This window comes from Erpetoichthys calabaricus, chromosome 9 (assembly GCF_900747795.2).
Source record: "Erpetoichthys calabaricus chromosome 9, fErpCal1.3, whole genome shotgun sequence".
Taxonomy (NCBI): Eukaryota; Metazoa; Chordata; class Cladistia; order Polypteriformes; family Polypteridae; genus Erpetoichthys; species Erpetoichthys calabaricus.
Window position 1 is genome coordinate 149,392,207 of NC_041402.2, and position 20,513 is coordinate 149,412,719.

Below are 20,513 nucleotides of genomic sequence, written 5' to 3' on the forward strand. Positions count from 1 at the left end.
CACTTGTTTGTTTTCATTATCTTTAATAAAAAACATACAACAGAAGATATTTTCCTTTGTTAAAACATTGTATTATCTAAATAAAATATCAATACATATAAGGAATATGGTAATGTTTTGTTTCCCTATATTACAAATCTCTAAAAATAGATAGATAGATAGATAGATAGATAGATAGATAGATAGATAGATAGATAGATAGATAGATAGATAGATAGATAGATACTTTATTAATATGTGACCAGAATCATCAGAATCTACCAAATGCAGTTTTTTTGCCGAATGGGGAATCTGCGCACTGAACTATTAGCCATCTGATGTATTCGAAAGCAATTGTGACATTTACAGTATTTCTTTATTGAAATATTTCCTTAAAACCCAGGTAGAACATGTAATATTCAAAATTGATGTTATATTTTCAAGTGTTATGCTATTAAATCCATACAAATAAAATTGTATTTTTTCCTCCCAATACTTGTACTTACTTGCTGTTCCCAGCTATATTTTCCTTTAGGAGTAAACCTCAGGTTCATTTCTGTCCACTCTTTGTAAGTATTCTAATAGCTGTGCCACATTTTTGAGTCAGAGAGCCATATGAGTTGAAGAGTGTGCCTTAACTTTACTGTTGTGGAATAAGGCTGGAGGTTGTGGTTACTAAGAAAACATTTTTTCTGGCAAAATGGGCTATTTTTGAAAACATTGATTTTTGACAAACACTAATTTCCAATAAACTCAAATGGTTTACTTATAATTACAAAAAAATGTCTTTTTACCAGCAAAATTTTGAGAAACATCAAGTATACAGTATATCAAGAAAAAGTATCTTTCTTGAATATATATGGAAGGGTAGGATGCGAGAAAAGTTACAGTCATCCTAGTCACTAACTTTTGATTCCTGCAGGTTTTGAAGCGGCTTTGTGCTCCAGTTGTGTTTGAAAAACTCCATCGCACAGTATATTCTTGGAAAACACATTACAATTTAAATTGTGTTAACTTCATGAGACAAACTGTAAATATACACTACAGTGCTCACAACAATAACTGAGTTACTGGTATGGTGTTTTGAAAAAAATGGCTGTTTTTGAATATCTAAATTACTAGCCATATGAAACATTTAAAGGTCTGCTTTTTAAGTGTTCAGCATTTAAATTGAGCCCTTATGTCCTTTTTTCAATTTCTGTATTTTTATTGGGATCCATTATGGGGCAATATATTGCTTCACCTACTGATGAAACAGAACTACATCACTGCCCACTACTCCCCTGTTGTTGGCTTCAAATTGAAATCTTCTATGAAAAATAATTAAGAATTTGCAATAATGGTGTTGTATGTTTAAGTTTTTACAATCTGAATTTTATGAAATGGACAAAACGTGTGCTGAGGGAGACAAAATCCACTCAGGCACTCAGCTGTCAGTAAATTAACCAGTAAAATGTATCCATAAAAAACAATGTTACACACTGCTCAGAAATAATGCACTAAGTGCACTGCAATCACATAGGAACTTGTAATAAATCAATGTATTTTTCTGCTATAAATCCCTTTTCGAAACAACCACGTTAAGTGTACACAACAGTTTTTCATGAACACTGCACATGTGTATACATACTGAGTGAAAGCATTATTCTTTTTCAAACAACAAGGCAACTCATATTTCTAAATGATAAACTGCACTATAATGGTCAGCTAGTAGGCAAGATGACAAAGCAAAATAGGCAATGGTCAAGTCACTGTATTTGAGTGTACCATGAGCAGCAGAAAATATGTTTGTATGTTTTGTGGTTTTACACTTATTTAATCTATATTTTTATTATTGCATATTTTGAAACATGACTTTTGTTATGGCATACAGAAAAAAATGATTATTTCATAAATCTGCTAGATTATTTTACAAAAATAATTGCATCATTTTAAAACTGTATTACTATTACATTTTTTTTGCAAAAATGACTGCTTTGTTTATATAGTTTTTTATGGATGCTTTGTTTTACGTTATTTTACAAAAATGTAACACATTAACTGAATGCCACACTGTAAGTAGTGGGAAGAAAGGCACATTATAATACAGACTAGAGATTCATTTTTATATTTGTTGTTTTTGCACTGAAATATATTAATATAGACTTAACCAACTTACCCATCATGTCCCCGTTCCAAGAGAATTAAGTTCAAAGTCAAAATTCACCTTAAAAACTTCATAAACAAACCCAAAATTGGTTATATACACATTTGTTTATACAAATGGAAGTGAATGTCTACGATACAGTTTGCATATTTGTAGCTAGAGATTCACAAAGGGAGAAAATGAGTCATGTATCTTAAAATAGGTTTTATTCCTAAGCTTTCGACAACCTATCAGGTGTCATCATCATAGGAAAATGATTAGGAAAAACAGGAATCAGTGTCAATATTTAGCAAGTGAACAGTGGGGGTGGAGGGGGAGGATGTAATTTGGGGGGTGGATTATTAAGGTGGGGTTCGAAAGGTGTTGGTAATAAAGTCTTTTTTATTATATGGATATTCTGTTTAATTAATATTTGGCAAGTGCCTATATTATTTGGTAACAGTACTTGTGCTGAATACTTTATCCACTAGCATCCCATTAATTCTTGGCTAACATGCATTAAATAAGGTTTTGGGAACATTCTTTGGGAATACTGTTAAATGCTGACTCAACTGCATCACACAATTACTTCTGTGTTTTTCAGCACACATTAATGCTGTAAACCTACTGTTCCACTTTATTCCTAAGACTGGAATCTTCTAAGATTGGAAGATTCCTAAGATTCCTATTGGATTATTATAATTATTATTACTTATCATTTGGCTGATGCCTGTAATGTGATATAAGTAAAATATGCAGATCATTGAAGTAAAATCAAGGCTAGATTAAGACACAGGCCCCGGAGTGACTTAATGAATTGAGTTCCTTAATAAAGAGTTGAACTTATTTTCAACAATAAAGCGTACAGACACACAGTGATTTCATGCAGCACAACAGTTTCCACTATATATTTCAGTGCTTGTCGATACAGAGTATTAAAACACCCTCAGCACACAAACACCAGATCACTTCCCATGAGTGGGACAGGGGGGTTCTCCTTGGTGATTTTGGAATGCTCCATCATTTCCACTAGACAGTTTCCACGAGCAGGGTGTGGCAGAGGATAGCCCTTACCAATTGTTATTGGAATTTAAAAAGGTCTCTTTCCATCTAAGCCCCCCAGAATGCCCTGATGGTTAATCTGCCTTGTAAGTTTCTCGTATACGAAGTATAGGGAAAGTATTGTAATCGTCCAAAAATTAGATTTTGAGATTTTGATGAATCTTGAACGTTTTAGACCTCCCTGAGTCTTAAAATATAATTTTTGGAATTATGATAGATGTCTCTCTGTATGTGTGTGTGTGTTTGTAAACATGATAACTTGAATATGCTTTCACTTAGGTCAACCAAATTTTGCATACAAGTATCAGGTACAAAACGTAGATTTCTATCAACTTTTAAGCTATTTCTGCTAACTGGAAGTGATATTTTTTTATTCATGCAGCTGCCGAATCTGATTCATTCAATGTTACTTTTATAATAATTGTTCAATATATTATATATTTGATTTGTTGTTGATGGTTCTTTAATGTACATAATATAAAAATATTATCATTGTTTTGCAGTTTACTCCTCAAATATCCATCCCCATATCTGAGCATACAAGAAAGTCTAGGGGAGACCACTCCCGATTTTGTAAAATGAAGTCACTATCCAGCTTGACATGATGAATAACCTGTTACATGATATATTATCCAGCTAAAAGAATTAATTTGTAAAGGGGAAGACTTTTATACAAATGCATGTCAGGAACAATGCCTAGGTATTCTGAGGCAAATGATGATCGGTTAGTATTAAACAGCCTAATGAATCTCCCTATACTAATACACTACCGTCACTAGCTTGAACTGTTCTCAGAAGGCAGGATGGATTAATTGATTCATGCAGTTTACAGCAAGTTTTGGAACTACCATTTCGCAGGAAGAAACTGAGATTTTTCAAACCAGGGAACAATTTTCTAATCATTAATCATCTAGTTTTGGTGATCATATGCTCATTGATGTCTTAAGTATGTTATGTTTAAACTGAAATTTGCTACACTTCATTGGCACAAAATGCTACTAGAAAAACGTTCAGTATATGTGTTCTTAATTTTTAGGCAGCTTGCAAGCTGCAACCTAATCACATAAAATGAAGATTTAAATGTAGAATATAGACATTATTGACTGTATACTTGTGTGATTTTTCCCCCCGGGCATTAGTAATGGCATGCTTTGGCTATAGTTTATTAGTAAATGTCACTCTGCTGCCTAGAGTTAGTCAGTATCAAAGCATTACTACCTGTATAACAGCACTGAACCAGCATGTGTTTCCAACATTCTTCATCCCCACTGGCCAGTCATTTTGCCTAATCCAATCAGTAGGGTTCAAAGAATTATCTCCCCAAGCTTCACACCTTTTCCGCTTTACACAAGCCTTGCTCTCAGCAACACTGGCTTCCAAAGCTCTGTTAAGACAATATAAATTTTGTTTTCAATTTGCAAACTTATCATCGCATGACATTTAGGCCTGAAGGAAATATTTTAAAATTCAACATCTACTGCTTATGTATTTTTAAATACTCTGTTGCTGTAAAGAATTTAAAATATGATTTTATAAGTAAAAGAAGAAACTAACTAAAGTTGTAGCAATTTTAGAAATGACATGTGCCCAGCGTAAAACTAAACTGCAATGCATGACTAAAGCAGTGAACAGCATCACTGAGGGTTAATCAAATCTCTATGGAATAGCAATATGCAGACTTTGTCCTAACAAAGCTTAATCAATTTTGTAATGTTCCTGCTAATCCTCTGCACTATAACTTCTATTTCAGCAGACTGAGAAGTGATAAAATCCTATAACACAGAATAAGAATGTGATTACAGAAATTACTAGTGCTTTCAGCAGTTAGTCTGTTTCAAAGTAAAAAGTATCACAATGACAGCTACAATAAAACCATGTTTATGGAATATAGGTGAGCATTTATATTTTGATTTTACTGTATATTTTCTCTTTTTTATGTCTGATATTTTTGTTACTTACTTTTATGCCAAATGACCAATGGAATTTGGCATTAGGCACAGCAAAGTTTACCTTGACTTTGACCACGTTGTACTTCAATTTATTACCATACCCAGAACTGGGGCGTGTTTCCCAAAAATGATGAATCACAGTGATTAACAAGTGACCTTACAATGCACATATATAAAGTACAAGCTAATTTTTTGTATGTTTCCTAAAGCCCCTCTTAAGCAGCTACTTTATGAGTGAGCATAAAGTACAATTAGTTACTGTACCTATTCCCATAATGTCACAGAACAAAAAAGCACCACAAGTCATTTGGTAATACTTCTTTTAGATAACAGCAGAGTGTTGTTTATTTAAGCACACAGACACAAAACAAAATAAAAAACACAAGTCATATGATACACCGAAACTGGGGCTCAAATCCCAGAGTTTGCATGTTCTCCCTAAGTGTGCCTGGGTTTCTTTTGGGATTTCAGGTTACATTCCAGAGTCCAAGGACATGCAGGTTAGGTGAACTGATCTTGCTAAATAGGTCTTGGTGTGTGTCTGAATGTGTCTTCACCCTGTAATGGTCTGGTATCTTGTCCAGGTATTGCTTCATGGCCAATGACTGCATAGACTCAAGCTGCCCTGTGACCCTACCGTGGAGAAGCAGGTTAAGAAGATGGATGAATGGAGATGATACTATGATGACAATGATCATGCACATCACTACCTATTTTGCTTCCTTTCACATAGATAACAATTACAAAGACAGCCTGGCAAAAATGTGTAAATTATTTGACAGGTATGTTTAATTCTCAAATATATATGTAATAACTTAAGTATATTGCAATGCAAAAAATCTGCATTACTTTTTAGGAAGATAGAGGAAGTGCATTTTACACAAAGACCTTGCCTTCTACCAACTGGCACAAGAGAAAGCCCATTTAAGAAGAATATAGCGATTAATGACTAGGTGGAGTAGCACATAAAATACAAAGGATTTAACATGCTACTTTAGTTAAGATGGAATTTAAGAAATGCTTGTAAATTAGCAATCGGTATTATGATAATGTTTATGATGCTCTTAGCATTACAATGCTGTCAGGAAATGCAACTCCATTGTTCTTTATCAGAATGTATTTGACACTACCATGATATACTATTTTTATTTTAAACACTACTTTTACACATTATAAATATATTTAAAGATGCTGATTAATATTATTTTGCTTAAAACACTGCACACTTCTCAGATGATTTCTAAAATAGCACCTGTTGTGGCAGAACTGGGTACAATGTAAGAACCTTTCAAGACTGAGGCTTCACACTCAAGATAGCAGCACACTGAGTTGAACAGACCAGACCTCTCTGTCCTCTTGACAATGTTCTACTGGGCCTCCTGTGGAATTCCCAGGCCACCTAACAGCTAGAATCCCTATTGCATGTCCTGTATCTGTTCCCGGTCTTGTCCCTGTCAGTCATGCATGGTAGGTGCTAGGGTTGTCAGATCAAATGTCACTGTTTCTAAATTAAAAAAAAAGTCTTACTCAAAGGCAAAATCTGCCCTTCACATGTAAAAATATGTTTTATGTATGTCTTACATAAGAAACATAAGAAATTTGACAAATAAGAGGATATCATTTAGTCCATCAAGTCCATTTGTTTAGCTAATCGCTAAGCTGTCCCAATATAATAATAATAATAATAATAACAAATTACATTTATAAAGCACTTTTCTCACTACTCAAAGCACTTCAATGAATGTGGACCCACTTCAAACACCACTAATGTGCAGTATGCACCTGGATGATATGGCGGGAGCCATTTTTGCATCAGTATGCTCACCACAGATTAGCTGTTAGGTGGTGAAGTGGTGAGAGACAGGGGATGATTAGGGGGCCAGAATGGCTACGCTGTGGTGGGCAATTTAGCCTGGACATCAGGATACACCCTACTCTTTATGAAGGATGCCCAAGGATCTTTTATGACCACAGAGAGTCAGGACCTTGGAATTACATCTCATCAGAGAGACAGTACCATTTTTTTTTTTTTTTTTTTTAACACAGCACAGTGTCCCCATCACTGCACTGGGGCATTGGTATCCACAATTCAGACCACAGGGTAAATCTTGTTACTACAGACAAGACAGTACTATGTAATACTGTGGTATTTTATACATGCTGTTGCACACCATTCCACAATCAACCTTTTCGTAATGATGAATAGGACAGCCTTATGTTTCTTAAAAATACAGATTCATAAAATACTTTTTATGATTGTTCTGCTTTTAGATCTATACTGGTAAAAAAAAGAGATTTTTAAATTCTTCTTTCCTTCTCTTAAAGTTCACGTTCTGGTTCACTCTAAAACCCAAGATCTTTTCTAAAGATGATATATATCCAGGCTTTACTATCAATCTTATTTTCTAATTTCTTGTTCTATTTTTATTATTATTCTTTTAATAAATATCAAATTGCTTTTAAATTTCTATACTTTGTCTTTATATCTAGAATGATTCAAATAATAAATTGAAAATTAAGACACCTGTATGGGGGCAGCCACATTCCCTGTCCATAGAGTTTATCAAGGCTAACAGGTCACTCCTCGAAAGAATAGACAACCGTGGTAAAAACCAGGCATATGGTTTAGTTGAAAGTGGGAATCAAAACAGTTGCACTTTTAATTGTGTCACAGTGACACCCATATGTTCGTCTCTGCTGGTGATAAGTAAGTTCTTAAGCGGAGACTCCTACAGAATATTGTGAGATATCCTTAATTAGACAATGGAGCCGTATTATATCTATGTGTGAAAATGAGGGGGTTCTAAGTAGAATTTTGCTTGGTGACAGACAATTAGGCTTTCGCCTGGGACTTTGTCTACATGATCACTATGTGTATGTGTATCTGTATGTGTGATAATCTTAAAGTGCCAGAGTAGACCAGCCTAGTAACAGACTTGGCAAGTTCAATAAAACCCAAGATAATACAATACTTTAATTTCATTACAATACAAAATCTAGTACATTAAGTCATTTCTTTTTGTGAAACAAGTATAAACCTCACAGTGCCTCCATTTTTATTTATGGTCTTCTGGCCTCTAGGAACAAAAAAAGTATCGCTGAAAAAAGCAACATTAATGACAATTTGAGCAATCATGGCTTTGTTATTGTACATTTCTAGAATTGTGAAATTTCCTTAGGTCTCTTCTTCTCTTTGATTACTGTGCTTTGTACATACAGGGAATAACGTTTGTGTGAAGGGTTGTGATTTCAAGTGTTTTAATGCAACATTGAATGGGTCATAATAAAAAAGTAAAATTACTCATAATAATTAGGGATGGGAATCGATAAAAAAAATTAACTAATTCATCACATAAATGTATGTAATTAATTACGATTAACTGCATCTAACATTAAACCATGTAATTATAAAATTAATAAATAAATTCATGAAGTAAATAAACACTGAATCACAAATTTAATGTAGAATGTAAAAAAATTAATTGCATAGTTTAAACTTAAACAATGACCTTAAACCTGAACTTTTAACAAAATACTACTTGAAGAAGTACAACTTGAATTTGAATGCCTTCCTAAAAGGCAAGTTGAAAAGAGGGCAATAAGAAAATGAGGCCAAAGTATTAATTATCAAATTGGTATAGTATATGAGACAGAAGTAAAAATTAAGCGATTGTAATGACTGTTCACTTTGAATGCACTGTTACAGACCAATTTAATTGAAAGAATGAGCATCTCTTAAATGGGCTGTAGCGGACGGCTGGGGTCCTTGCCCAGCCGGGACACCTCCACGCTGGGAGGACCGAGGGAGCGAGTGTGGTTAGAACATTACCTCCCCCGGAACACTGGATGGCAGCACCCCTGGGTTGCAGCGGTGCCTCTGACTCCCGCAGGGCTTCATGGGAGTTGGAGTTATCTACAGCCCTGTTGGGATCCGGGGGTGCCGCCAGGGGGTTCTGCAACACCTGCTGAGCCCTCTTGGGCGGGTTTTCCACCACACCTGGAAGTGCTGCCAGAAGATGATCAACGAGCACCTGGAGTACTTCCAGGGGCATTATAAAAAGGAGCCAGCAGTCACCACTCTGGGAGCCAGAGTCGAGAGTGGGAGGATACAGCTTGTTGAGGAGGAGTGGAGGAGAAAAGAAAAGGACTGACAGATAAAGAGAAGATAAGAAAGTAAAGAAATGAAGGTGTGTGATTGGACTGTTGGGGACACTTTATATAAATAAATTCACGTGTGCTTTTGGACTTGTGCCTCTAGTGTCGGGTTAGCATGTTATAGTGCCATCTATCTTCCACAGGGCATACATTAAAACTTGTGTTAAAACTCTGCAAATACTATGCTCAATTGTTCATCACCATCAACAACTTGATGATTATACTCTACACAAGTGTTTTTCAACTAGTGTGCCATGGAAATAACAGTGTAGTGCCCCTGGGTCCAGACCTGAAAGAGACATGCTCCTCCAGTAGTCGAGACCAGTCTGAGGAGGACGGAACCACCTGGAGAAGCCGATATAAAAGCAGCTAACACAGCACTTTAGCACCCAGGAGATGTTTCATGCATCCATCTACTTGGCTGTATCTTCACCAGCGACTCTTGCAGAGATTTGGGAGAGAGGGCAAATGAGTTGCCAATCACCCCGGGTCAGTGAAGTGAGGCATAGAGAGGTCCACCTTTATGAGTGGGCAAAGAGATGAAGCTGCTGGAAAATGCGTCCAAAGTGCTCACTAAGTGCTGTGTCTGTGAACAGCAATCTTTGAGTTGCTTCTTTTTTTTTTGCCGCTCCTGTCTCTCCCCTTCAGACAGTTTAGCAAATGTGTAGATTTAATGCTTTTGTGGTTGGTAGAATCATGGTGTGCCTTAGGATTTTTTTGGGTTACAAACAGAAAAAACAGTTGGAAAACACTTCTCTATCTACACCTTTGCTCCTGGCACCCTAAAATGGTCTCAATAGCTGGTATCTTGCTTACAAACTGACACTGTGCATTACTTGGATGGATATGTTGCATTCTTTGCATACATTAGCAAAGATACTGCAAAATTGAATCGTGTAGGCATAATTATTCTACGTGTATTCAAAGAATTTTGTCATTATATTAGGGCAGTCAGCACTGTCAGCTGGCTGGCAGACAAGAGAGTTAAATACAGAGGTACTAGAGACTTATTTTGGTTTTAGTGCCACTGAAAGATTTATTTAGCACTTATGTGATATGACATTGATTCAATCTTTGTACAGAGACATGAAATGAAAAAAAGAGCGTAATTTTCACCTTGATAACTTTTCTCTAGCATTGCACAAGGACTGCCATAAACACCCCCATTCCTTCCATTCCCCTGCACTTATGTCAGTATGTACAAGTCAAGAGAATAAACACCAGTGCTACATACTCACATGTGGTGTATCGTTGTGAACCCCGTAATATGAAATGTTAAACGTTTAAATGAAAATTTTGTATCATAAAATTTTTAAAGTTAGTATATAAATATAATACTGGATGTGTGTGTAATTATATAGGTACACACTTATTTGTATTACTGCTTTGTAATGTTAAAAGAAAAATAAATGAAAATGCCTTCCTGAGGCGTTTGCCTCATTGCCGACCCTGGATGTGACAGTATTTTTTAACACCCTAAACAAGCCACATTAATCTCAAAAACAAATGTGTTAACTTTCCAAGGCCTAATAATAATATAAATATAAATACATGTACCACCTACAATTTTTAACCAACTTTCAAAAATATTGCAAACTTAAAATCTGGCTAATTTGTTAGCTTTAGAGGGCACACAGATTGGCATCTTTACAGTATACTCAAGCTATCTAAAATGACTCTTTTCAATTCAGAGAAACTGCTATCCTACTCCAAGTCACTCTGTTATTACAAAATTCTACTCCTTATCATGGAGAGTCAGCAACCCTACCCTAGAACCTCATTTCAGCCATTTGTACTTGTGATCTGTTTCTTCCACTCTTTACCTAGACTTCACGACCATGGCTGTGGCCAAGAATATATACATGTGCCTATTTTGTCTTCATAGCGGAGTATAAAACCTTCACAAAACCGCTGCCACTCCATAGATTTATTGGTAATTCATATTATATCTCCCTGTGAACAAGATCCCGAAGAGACCAAAGGCAGATGCACTACCCTAATCTAAATAAATACTGTACATGGAGAAATTAATACTTTCATGGTCAATGTATAGACTGTATAATACTTAAATCAATTAAGATTTAGCTTTTGCTCAGTGCTAAAATGGGAAACATCTTAAGGCATTTTTGAGGTCAACTAACACTGCAGGCTAAATCCATCCATCCATTATCCAACCCGCTATATCCTAACTACAGGGTCACGGGGGTCTGCTGGAGCCAATCCCAGCCAACACAGGGGGCAAGGCAGGAAACAAACCCCAGGCAGGGGGCCAGCTCACCACAGGGCACACACACACACACTAGGGACAATTTAGGATCGCCAATGCACCTAACCTGCATGTCTTTGGACTGTGGGAGGAAACCGGAGTACCCGGTGGAAACCCACGCAGACACGGGGAGAACATGCAAACTCCATGCAGGGAGGACCCGGGAAGTGAACTCGGGTCTCCTAACTGCGAGGCAGCAGCGCTACCCATTGCGCCACCATGCCGCCCCAGGCTAAATCACTAACTAATTTAAAAAACACATAAAGCAAGGATACTGAATTAAATAAAAAGGAAAAAACATACAAAACGAATGGGTACACTTTTTCCAAGGGATTTTTTTTTTTTTTATAAAAATAAATCCCATATACAGAGTGAATACAACACAGGGCACAAATGTATGCACAAGAGGTAAGAGTCTTCATTGTAGGCAAGTCATAAATAACTTCATTGTTTTTTTCCAACTTATTTTTTATAAACTTTTTTTCTAGAACCATACCTGTTTAAGTCTCTTTCTTCCACTTGAGCACAGCAAGACTCTTGTAAACTCAGTTGTATGGCAGCCTGAAGATCATCATTATCGTTATGAGTAACATCATTGCTGTCTAAGAAAAGAAAAAGCTAACATTAAAATAAATAACACATAAGAAAATACACATCATTGTCTTTATACAAAGACTTGAATACTAATTAAAGGTTTGTACAAAATAAATTACTTTAATTGTTATAACAACTAAACATTACCTTTTTAAACATTTACTGTTGATCACCACTTAATTCTGGACCGTTGTATCCATGAGGCTTCATAAATGGTTTGTTAAATTGTATGGTAATGAAAGCTTTTTTAAAATGAAAACAAATCCTGTTATTAATAATAGCAAAATTTCTAAAAGAAGTGAGAATGAGGACTTCATTCTAAAAAGAGAAAAGTTAAGGTAATTTATTTATAATAGAGATACTGAAAACAATGTGATTATGTAGCGATTACTCTGTTCAAAATACAAGCCTGTGACAGCAAAATCTTTTTCGAAAAATACTGTCTACAAGTGATGCCAATCTGTCAAGTATTTTCTTATAGATCTTCTTTGAAATAAGAACAAAAGGTAGAGGTTGTTAATTAAACAGTCTGCTTTTGCTTTTACTGGTTCATGAGGTTGTTTTTGACAATTACAAAAGTAAAATATAGCTATTAAAAGACATTCAACATGATAACTGTGCAGTTAGCTTAAAATGCACAATGGTTTAATTCATTCTTCTAAGGAATGAAAGACCATTGGCAGTTACGCAGGACAAGAGTAAAAATTTTCAAGTACTGATCGCCATCTAGTGGCTCAAGGTACAATTAAAAATACGAGTACATGAAAAAGTGAATTACTTAATCTTTATATATATATATATATATATATATATATATATATATATATATATATATATATATATATATATATATAAAGGAATAAAATGAAATACAATTATATAAGAATTTTTAAAAATTAAATAATGAACTTCCTAAAAAGCTAAATGGAGGCAAATAACTGAAATGTGATAAATGAAATGTCTTATCCAGGGCTGGTTCATGACTTGCAATCAATAATGTAAGAATGGGGTTTGACTGCCATGACCCTGAACCTGATAAAGACATTCAGAAAACTAAGATATTGAAGTATAAAATGAGAAGTTTACCATTATACACAGACCGTTTATGATATAAAAGTCTACATCACAGATTTTAAATTATAAAACATTAGTGCAAGTGGCATGTTGATGCAGTGGTTAGCACTTTTGCGTAATGGATTCAACCTCCTATGATGTGGTTAAACTCTCTGACATTGTCAGCACAGAGCCCATAACAATGGGATCCAAAACCTATGGGATGAGATCCAAAACAGCCTTTAAAGTACTTATTGGGAAAACATTTATCTAGACTACATGTTTTTATTTTGTTTTCCTTTAAATTTTGCAGTTATATCAAATTAATGTTTACTGTATATCATTATTTTATACCATTATGTTTTTGCTTTTAAATTGAAACAGGAGGCAGTCACCTTTTCATTATGTTGCTGTTATTATTGCCAAAATAGCTTATAACCCTTTATATAATGGGTATGAAATATAGAAGAAAAATAAAAAACATGAATCAGAAAGCATTTTAGTGTTTTGCACTCAGCAGTAATGAAACTCCCACACACTTCGCTTTTGGCAAAGGATTAATTCAGCTTGTGCTATAGCTTTAATTGGTCATTGCTTGTGAATGGTGTGAAGAGATGTCTGCTGCTATTCTTGTTTCTGACATTGTGTGCAACTAACTTTGTGTGCCAATAAATTTTTGTTTGTGTGTTGCAGCAAAACAGCTTGGAGATGAAGAAAATGAGAATTTTGGCAATATATAGTTATAAAACTGTTTTCTATTTAGAAGGTTTTACGTGAATGTCATCTAGTTTATTAATTAATATTAATTAATGCTGGTAATTAACTGTTCATTAATCAGGAGTAGAGCTAACACTTGTTGTGTTCTACTTTCACCCGGATGTCTCCCCTTTTGTCCTTATTTCCTAGCTCTCTTTGTCCAGTTATGATGCCAGCAGCTCCATGTTTAATAGGCTTAAAATTGAATTCTGAATATTTGCATCAATGTTTAAAATGGTTTGTTGATCGCAATTATTAATCATGAAGAAACATGCAACATTGGGCCACTCTACAGCACCATGAGTCAGGCTTTACAAATGCTGGGTTTGCAGGGTGTCAATATATTGATTTTTAATTTTGAATACTGTATGATGTCCACTGGATATAAGCTCATCAGGGCCAGAAGAAGCTTCTTTGAAGTCTTTCTGTACAGCTTAGGCTGAACCTCACTTCAACAGTATTTACTAAATAGGCCTTGGGTTGGGGGTCCATATTTTGTAGATAAGGACTGTTCTGAGAAGCAGCTTATTATATGTAAATTTTACAATTAGACATTCAGTCTGAATTATCACAGAGCATTACATCTGTTAGTCACAACGATGTGTGATTTTAATTCCTACTTTACAAACCATTATCCTCTTGCGGCACAGTCTACCCTTTACGTTCATACTGTAAAATAACATTTTGTGTTTGCAATTCCATTGTGGTTTTAAATAAACTGTAATTCTGTTGTACTATTATCAAAAACAAACAGTGGTCCTACTTGTTATGCCAATTTAGTATGGTCAATGTAGCATGTAAAAGTCCTTCTCAGATAGCAAGTGTTTTTTTTTTCTGTGCTACTTTTTTTAAGTATTCAAGTCTTCAACTAAATCAGTACTCAAGTTTGATCAGAAAAAGCCAGCAACAACAGGGACCAAACAAGCAAGAATTTCTAGGCTCATATAACACAAGCTTTATTTTAGTAGTGGAATTGATGCTTGTTTTAAACCATGTTTATTTCCTAATCAACTGCAACATTAGAATGGACCATGAAAGGCCACGGAAGTTAATTTGAACAGAAGAATAGCACAATGAGAAATAATTTTGCCATGGTTTCAATCATTAGTTTTCTAATAAATTTTAAACAAATGTGCAATACTGAGTGTTAATCAAGTATAAGAATTAAGATACTAATTAATGCTTTCAAGAAAATAATTTCTCATAAATCTTGACTTACTTTTCTCCACATCTCTACCAACTGCACTTCCTTCTGTGGCTGATGGTTCTACTGCAGTGACCTCGGTCTCTGGCTCCTGGGCAGTAAGAAGGCTGATGGCTTGACTTACATCCCAATTACTGGCCTGAAAGAACATCAAGTCACAAAAAAATGTATTGCAAATATCACACTATCATTCTACAATTTTTCAAACAAAGAAAAAAATGTCTTTTGTACATCTGTAATTCTTGTCAGAGTTCTAAATTACAATGTATAATGTAGTAATAGGGTGTTGTACCGTGTTAGCCAGAATGTAGTAATCTTTTTAGTTAGCCAATAAAAGGTGTCATTTTGCTTGACTTTTCACTACAATGTATAATGTAGTAAATTATAAAAATACATCTCTAGGTCTTAATATTATTTTCACCAAGTCTCATGTTCCATATTTGAGCAAATACTTACTAAATGTATTTACTAAACTACATCCACAGATATTTATTATGACAGATTAGAAGTTGAATTTCCTGAATAGCAATGTCTTTTAACAATACTTGTTTAATTCAATATGTATTCATGTTGTACTTTGCCTCTAGTTGCCATGGTAGAAAGTCTATTATGTGTAAGGCTGCCATATTTAAACAGTTCTTCAGTCTACTTCTCTGATCCTGTAGTGAAATAAGGCTTAAACCACCAAACCTGAATTCAACATACCAACTTTTATCAGTCTTAGTTACAGGACACCCTTTTAGAGTTTTTCACCTTAAATTGTAAGCTATAATAAAGTATTTTACACAGAAAATTCTCCATAGCTGGTACATTTTAAAGTCTTGCCTTTAACCATGGAAGGACATTCAAATGGCAAAATCAGATTCAGAGCTTAACTTGACAGCATCAAGTTAAAGGCAGTAAACACATCAAGATGGCATTCATGTTTATTGCGGAGCACACAAATGTACAAACCTGCACTCACCCCATGGCAGTAATTTAAAACAGTGGAATACGAAAATACAACAAATTAACAAAAAAAAATGCAGACACTGGGTAGACAATGCAAAAGTGTCATTGACTGTGGTCACTGCAATTTGATTCCAGCCACTACACCACTATACTGCCCATAAAAAAATAACTATGATTAATAATAATAATAATGTGTAGAAATGAGCACTTACTTTCAAATGCTATTGTGGTACAAACACTGAAAGCTGTCATATGTCAATGAAACACATGCTGTACATGTTGGTGATTTTATAAATATTCAGTTTAATGAACCTAACTTTAGTTTACTTTTTATACTGTATGCTAAATCAGCAGGGCAAAACCACAGGATATCATATTTCATCTTAGTTTTTCATATGGTACAAAACAATACATAATAGAAAAAAAAAACTAAAAATAAACATTAAATGTCTAAACTTGAATATGGTCAACAAATATTATTACAAATTGATCATTACTGCTAACAAAAATTACGTATAAGTGAAAAGAAGTTTTGATTGCTGCACATACCTTCAGTGTTTTTTGCAAAATTCGGATGTCTTGTGTTCCTGTGATTTCCCGCAGCTGGTTAATTAGGAACTGTTGCTGAAAAAACAGAATTTAACATATATAAGAAAATTTTAAAAAAATAACACGCCAAAACAGAAAATCCCAGGGCAAGGGACATGACACATTAAAGCATACATTAGGTGAGACACTGTATAACAGACTGGAATTATCAGTTTTGCCAAGCTGGAACTCAAATCCTGGTTTAGCAAGCTGCTGCCAGACACTGCTATTGCCAGCTGAAAAGTCTCCATTTGGTTGACAGGGCTCTTTGCCTGAATGTAGCTTATCTGATAAAATAAGTTGGATACCCATGTTCTGAACAAAGGACTATACATCAAGGATAAGCAACATAGACGGACAGAACTTTGCACCAGTGGATGACCAAGAGGATGGGCTTATGTACACCCAAGAAGCCAATGACAAGACCTCTATTCCTTCCTTTAAAAACATCAACCACACCCTATCTAACTGCTCTTTTCATCATGTTCCAGCTCAGCCTGGCCAACTTTGGCTGACCAAAGCCAGAACCCATATCTTAAAAGTAGTGGCTACAACAGGGAATGAAACAATCCCTTTACTCCAGAGAGTGATTGTGCTGGACTAGATGGATTGAATAATTGTCTGTATTAGAGTCAGGACAAGGTTGCCATTAGTACAAGTTGCTGAGGAACAGCAAGTACACAGGCAATAGACAGAGAGACCTACATAAACCATGTGTCCATGTTGCATGGGTGCTGACTGATCACCAGCTGACCCAGCAGGGGTAATACTGCTAATTAGGAGAGAGCAGACAAAGAAAAAAACAAAGCATCAATCAACTTAATCATAAGTATTACTTTGCTTCCAAGGACTATTAATTGTAACTTAATAGACAGGAGAAAGCCAGCTAACATATTATGGTATTGGTGTAACTGTAACTAAAAGATAACCCTGTGAAGGATAACTTCTAGCACCGTATTATACGTTTCTTCCTAAATGCAGCCAGAAAGTGCAGAACTGCCCCTCAATCACACACACACACACACAGGAAAAAAACACTCTGTGAGCAAATGAATGCCACAGTATAAAACACAAGAAGCTTAATAACTAGCTAAAGAACTTGTCCTTCTTGAAAACATGAACTGAAAGATCAGAATTTATAAGCTATGTCACTTTTTCTGTAAGAAAAAACATCTATCTAAGCCAAGTTATATCATAGTTCATCATATATCATAGTTTATGTACCTTTTTCTATAAGACAGAAAAAGTAAACATAATTTTACATACACACACAGAGAACATATAAACATGTAAATTAGGTAGATTGGCAGCACTAAATTGGGTGCACGGTGTGTGTGTGTGTGTGTGTGTGGTGTTTGCATCTGAGTGTATTCCCCTGCGATGGACTGACCCCCTGTCCAGGTTATTGTTCTTCTTGAGTCCAAAGCTTGCTTTGACAGGCCAGGCACCAGCACTCTGCAACCCCGCTCAGAATTAACTAGGCTTAAAAAATAATATGGTAAATACATATGTGTTTAATATATTTTCATACTGTGGATTAATTTTTCATTCTTAAAATAATATGCATGTAGTTTTAACAAATCTTTCGCATAACACATTTAGAAGTGTGTCAATTCCAGGCAGTGAAAGCAGTAAGTATAAAAAAACAAAAAAACAAAAAGCAGTGCCCAAAAGCAAATTTAAACCTTCATTTACATTAAGTATACTATAAAAATACACCGTCATTTCTGATGTGATCCTTTCTTGAGTCAACATTCCCCTAAAATGACACTTCAGAAAGATAATTGCAAGAGAACTACAAAGTTAAACTACAAAAAACAACAAATAAAAGAATATGTAGTTCCATTACATGTTTTTGGTAGCATAATGAAAGACATAACATTACTAGATCCTGCAGGAACTCTGTGGTCGCACATTTTGATTATTTCGAGTCTCTGCCTTCATGGTGTGAATTTAAAAATCTTCAGCTAATTATATTAATTTGAAATTAATTTAACAAATATACATTTAGTTTATACAAATGGACAAATATGTTTCCTGATATTCCTTGTTTGGATGTTTTATTTCTCTTTAAATGTTTGATTATGTAAGTACTTTTTCCTAATATAACAGATAGCTGGGCACCCAGACATTCCTCCTCACAGCTGGCAATCAGGCAAGGTTTACAATTTTCATTAAAATGGCTACCATGAAAGTAGGAAAGGAATGCTAGAAGGTAACCTTTCAGAACAATAAGCAGATTATCCAGTTCCTTGTGGTTTTATTGAAACACCTATATAAAAGTTCCCACAACACACTGCTAGTTTGCATAACATATAATCCCAGAACTAAACAATTACAAGCATCTGCTTACCTGTTGACAAACCACATTTACTGTTTACATTTTCAATATATTCTGAATTCCAAAAGGCGACTAGCCATTGCCCATCTAGCACAGCCATCTCTCTTCAAATGTATCCACTAATAGTGGAAAGCAATGCCACATAAAGACATTTAATTTATATAGAAATTTGTATAGAAATTATACATTTGTTTGTATACATATGTACAATAAATATTCAGACATTACCTTTTCCATTTTTTTATTTTAATCTCAAACCGACTGAATAGACAGCATATATAGAAAACTGAATTTATTATTATGGAGACCACAGCAATGTTTGCATTTTTAGTAGATGGCACATTTATTTTTCAAAGAAGTTCTTCAAATATTGTTGGTTACATCTTGTGAATCTGTGCTATACACATTTTTGAAACTTCAAAAACTCCCGTTGAAAAGCACTGGCTAATGATAAATCTCATCTAACTTGCATCAGAAAAACATTCTACATGACTTCAACTACAGATTAGTTTAATTTTGCAAATTTACCCTGAGAAATGGTACATCAGTGTGTATATTTTGTATACTTTTTACTCATCCAAGTGCTGACAGTGCTGCACACATGGCATTGGCTTGTACATGATGCTGCCTGTAGACATGGCTCATGTGGCAGCTATAGCAATTTGCGTGAGCCTCTGTCACATCAGCCCACTTCTCCTGTTGCTTGAAATCATAGCAGGTAAAAATAAAAAAAATGCAAGTAGTGAACTTACACAGAAATTAGTATAAGAGGAAATAAGCTTCTTACCACATTCTGTGACATGTTATGCAGTAAATAAGCATGTTTTCATATTTATATTACTCTGATACTATATTGTATAAGCAAAGTACTACAACCTGCTCTCCATCACAGTACATTGCAGACAACAATAGTATTATGAAATATAACATTGATTTTAACTCTCCATTGGGTACTTCTTTAAAAAATGTTATGAGTAGGACAAAGTTGGCATTGTTGATTCTGCTAGGCCTTAGGGGCACACAAGGCCTGTGAAGGCAGCAGATTAAGCAGACCTCCAGCTGCAGAAAAAACCCAACATACTATAGATTTCCAAGCTACTGTAAATTACAGAAAGTCGCTAAACTAGGATCTACCTGCTATTCATCTGATCACAGAGGTGACCTGACATATTTGCCGAGGCCCTCTATCCAGAAAAAAAGTGCACAATTAGATTCCAGGTAGGACAAATACCTTTACTTTAAGGGATGACAACTAGGATGGACAGAATAACTCGCCTATTAGAAGACACCGATTTTGTATCTAAAAGTGACTTTAATCCAATCAGAAGGTTCAACATTACTTACACTACATTACTTATAAACTAGCTGTACCCTACAGGGTTTTCAGAGAATGGCAAGTTAAGAAAAGTTCAGGTATTCTCTCGAGACACACTCACTGAAATCCTTGAGGGATTCCAAGAGAATTATGGGATTCTACCCAGAGGAACACT

General features: G+C 35.0%; 1 protein-coding gene across 4 annotated transcripts in view; it reads right to left on the minus strand.

Moving 5' to 3' along the window:
* usp28 (ubiquitin specific peptidase 28) overlaps positions 1-20,513 on the minus strand; it is a 162,065-nt gene that overhangs the window by 91,262 nt on the left and 50,290 nt on the right. For 3 of the 4 annotated variants that reach the window (XM_051932276.1, XM_051932275.1, XM_028810304.2), the window contains exons 2-5: positions 16,644-16,718; positions 15,159-15,282; positions 12,033-12,138; positions 4,385-4,550 (exon numbers count right to left, since the gene is read on the minus strand). In XM_051932276.1, coding sequence (XP_051788236.1) covers positions 4,385-4,550; positions 12,033-12,138; positions 15,159-15,282; positions 16,644-16,718 — 471 coding nt within the window. Of the gene's footprint in view, positions 1-4,384; positions 4,551-12,032; positions 12,139-15,158; positions 15,283-16,643; positions 16,719-20,513 lie in introns of those variants that run through there. The other variant, XM_051932277.1, reaches the window with a different exon arrangement.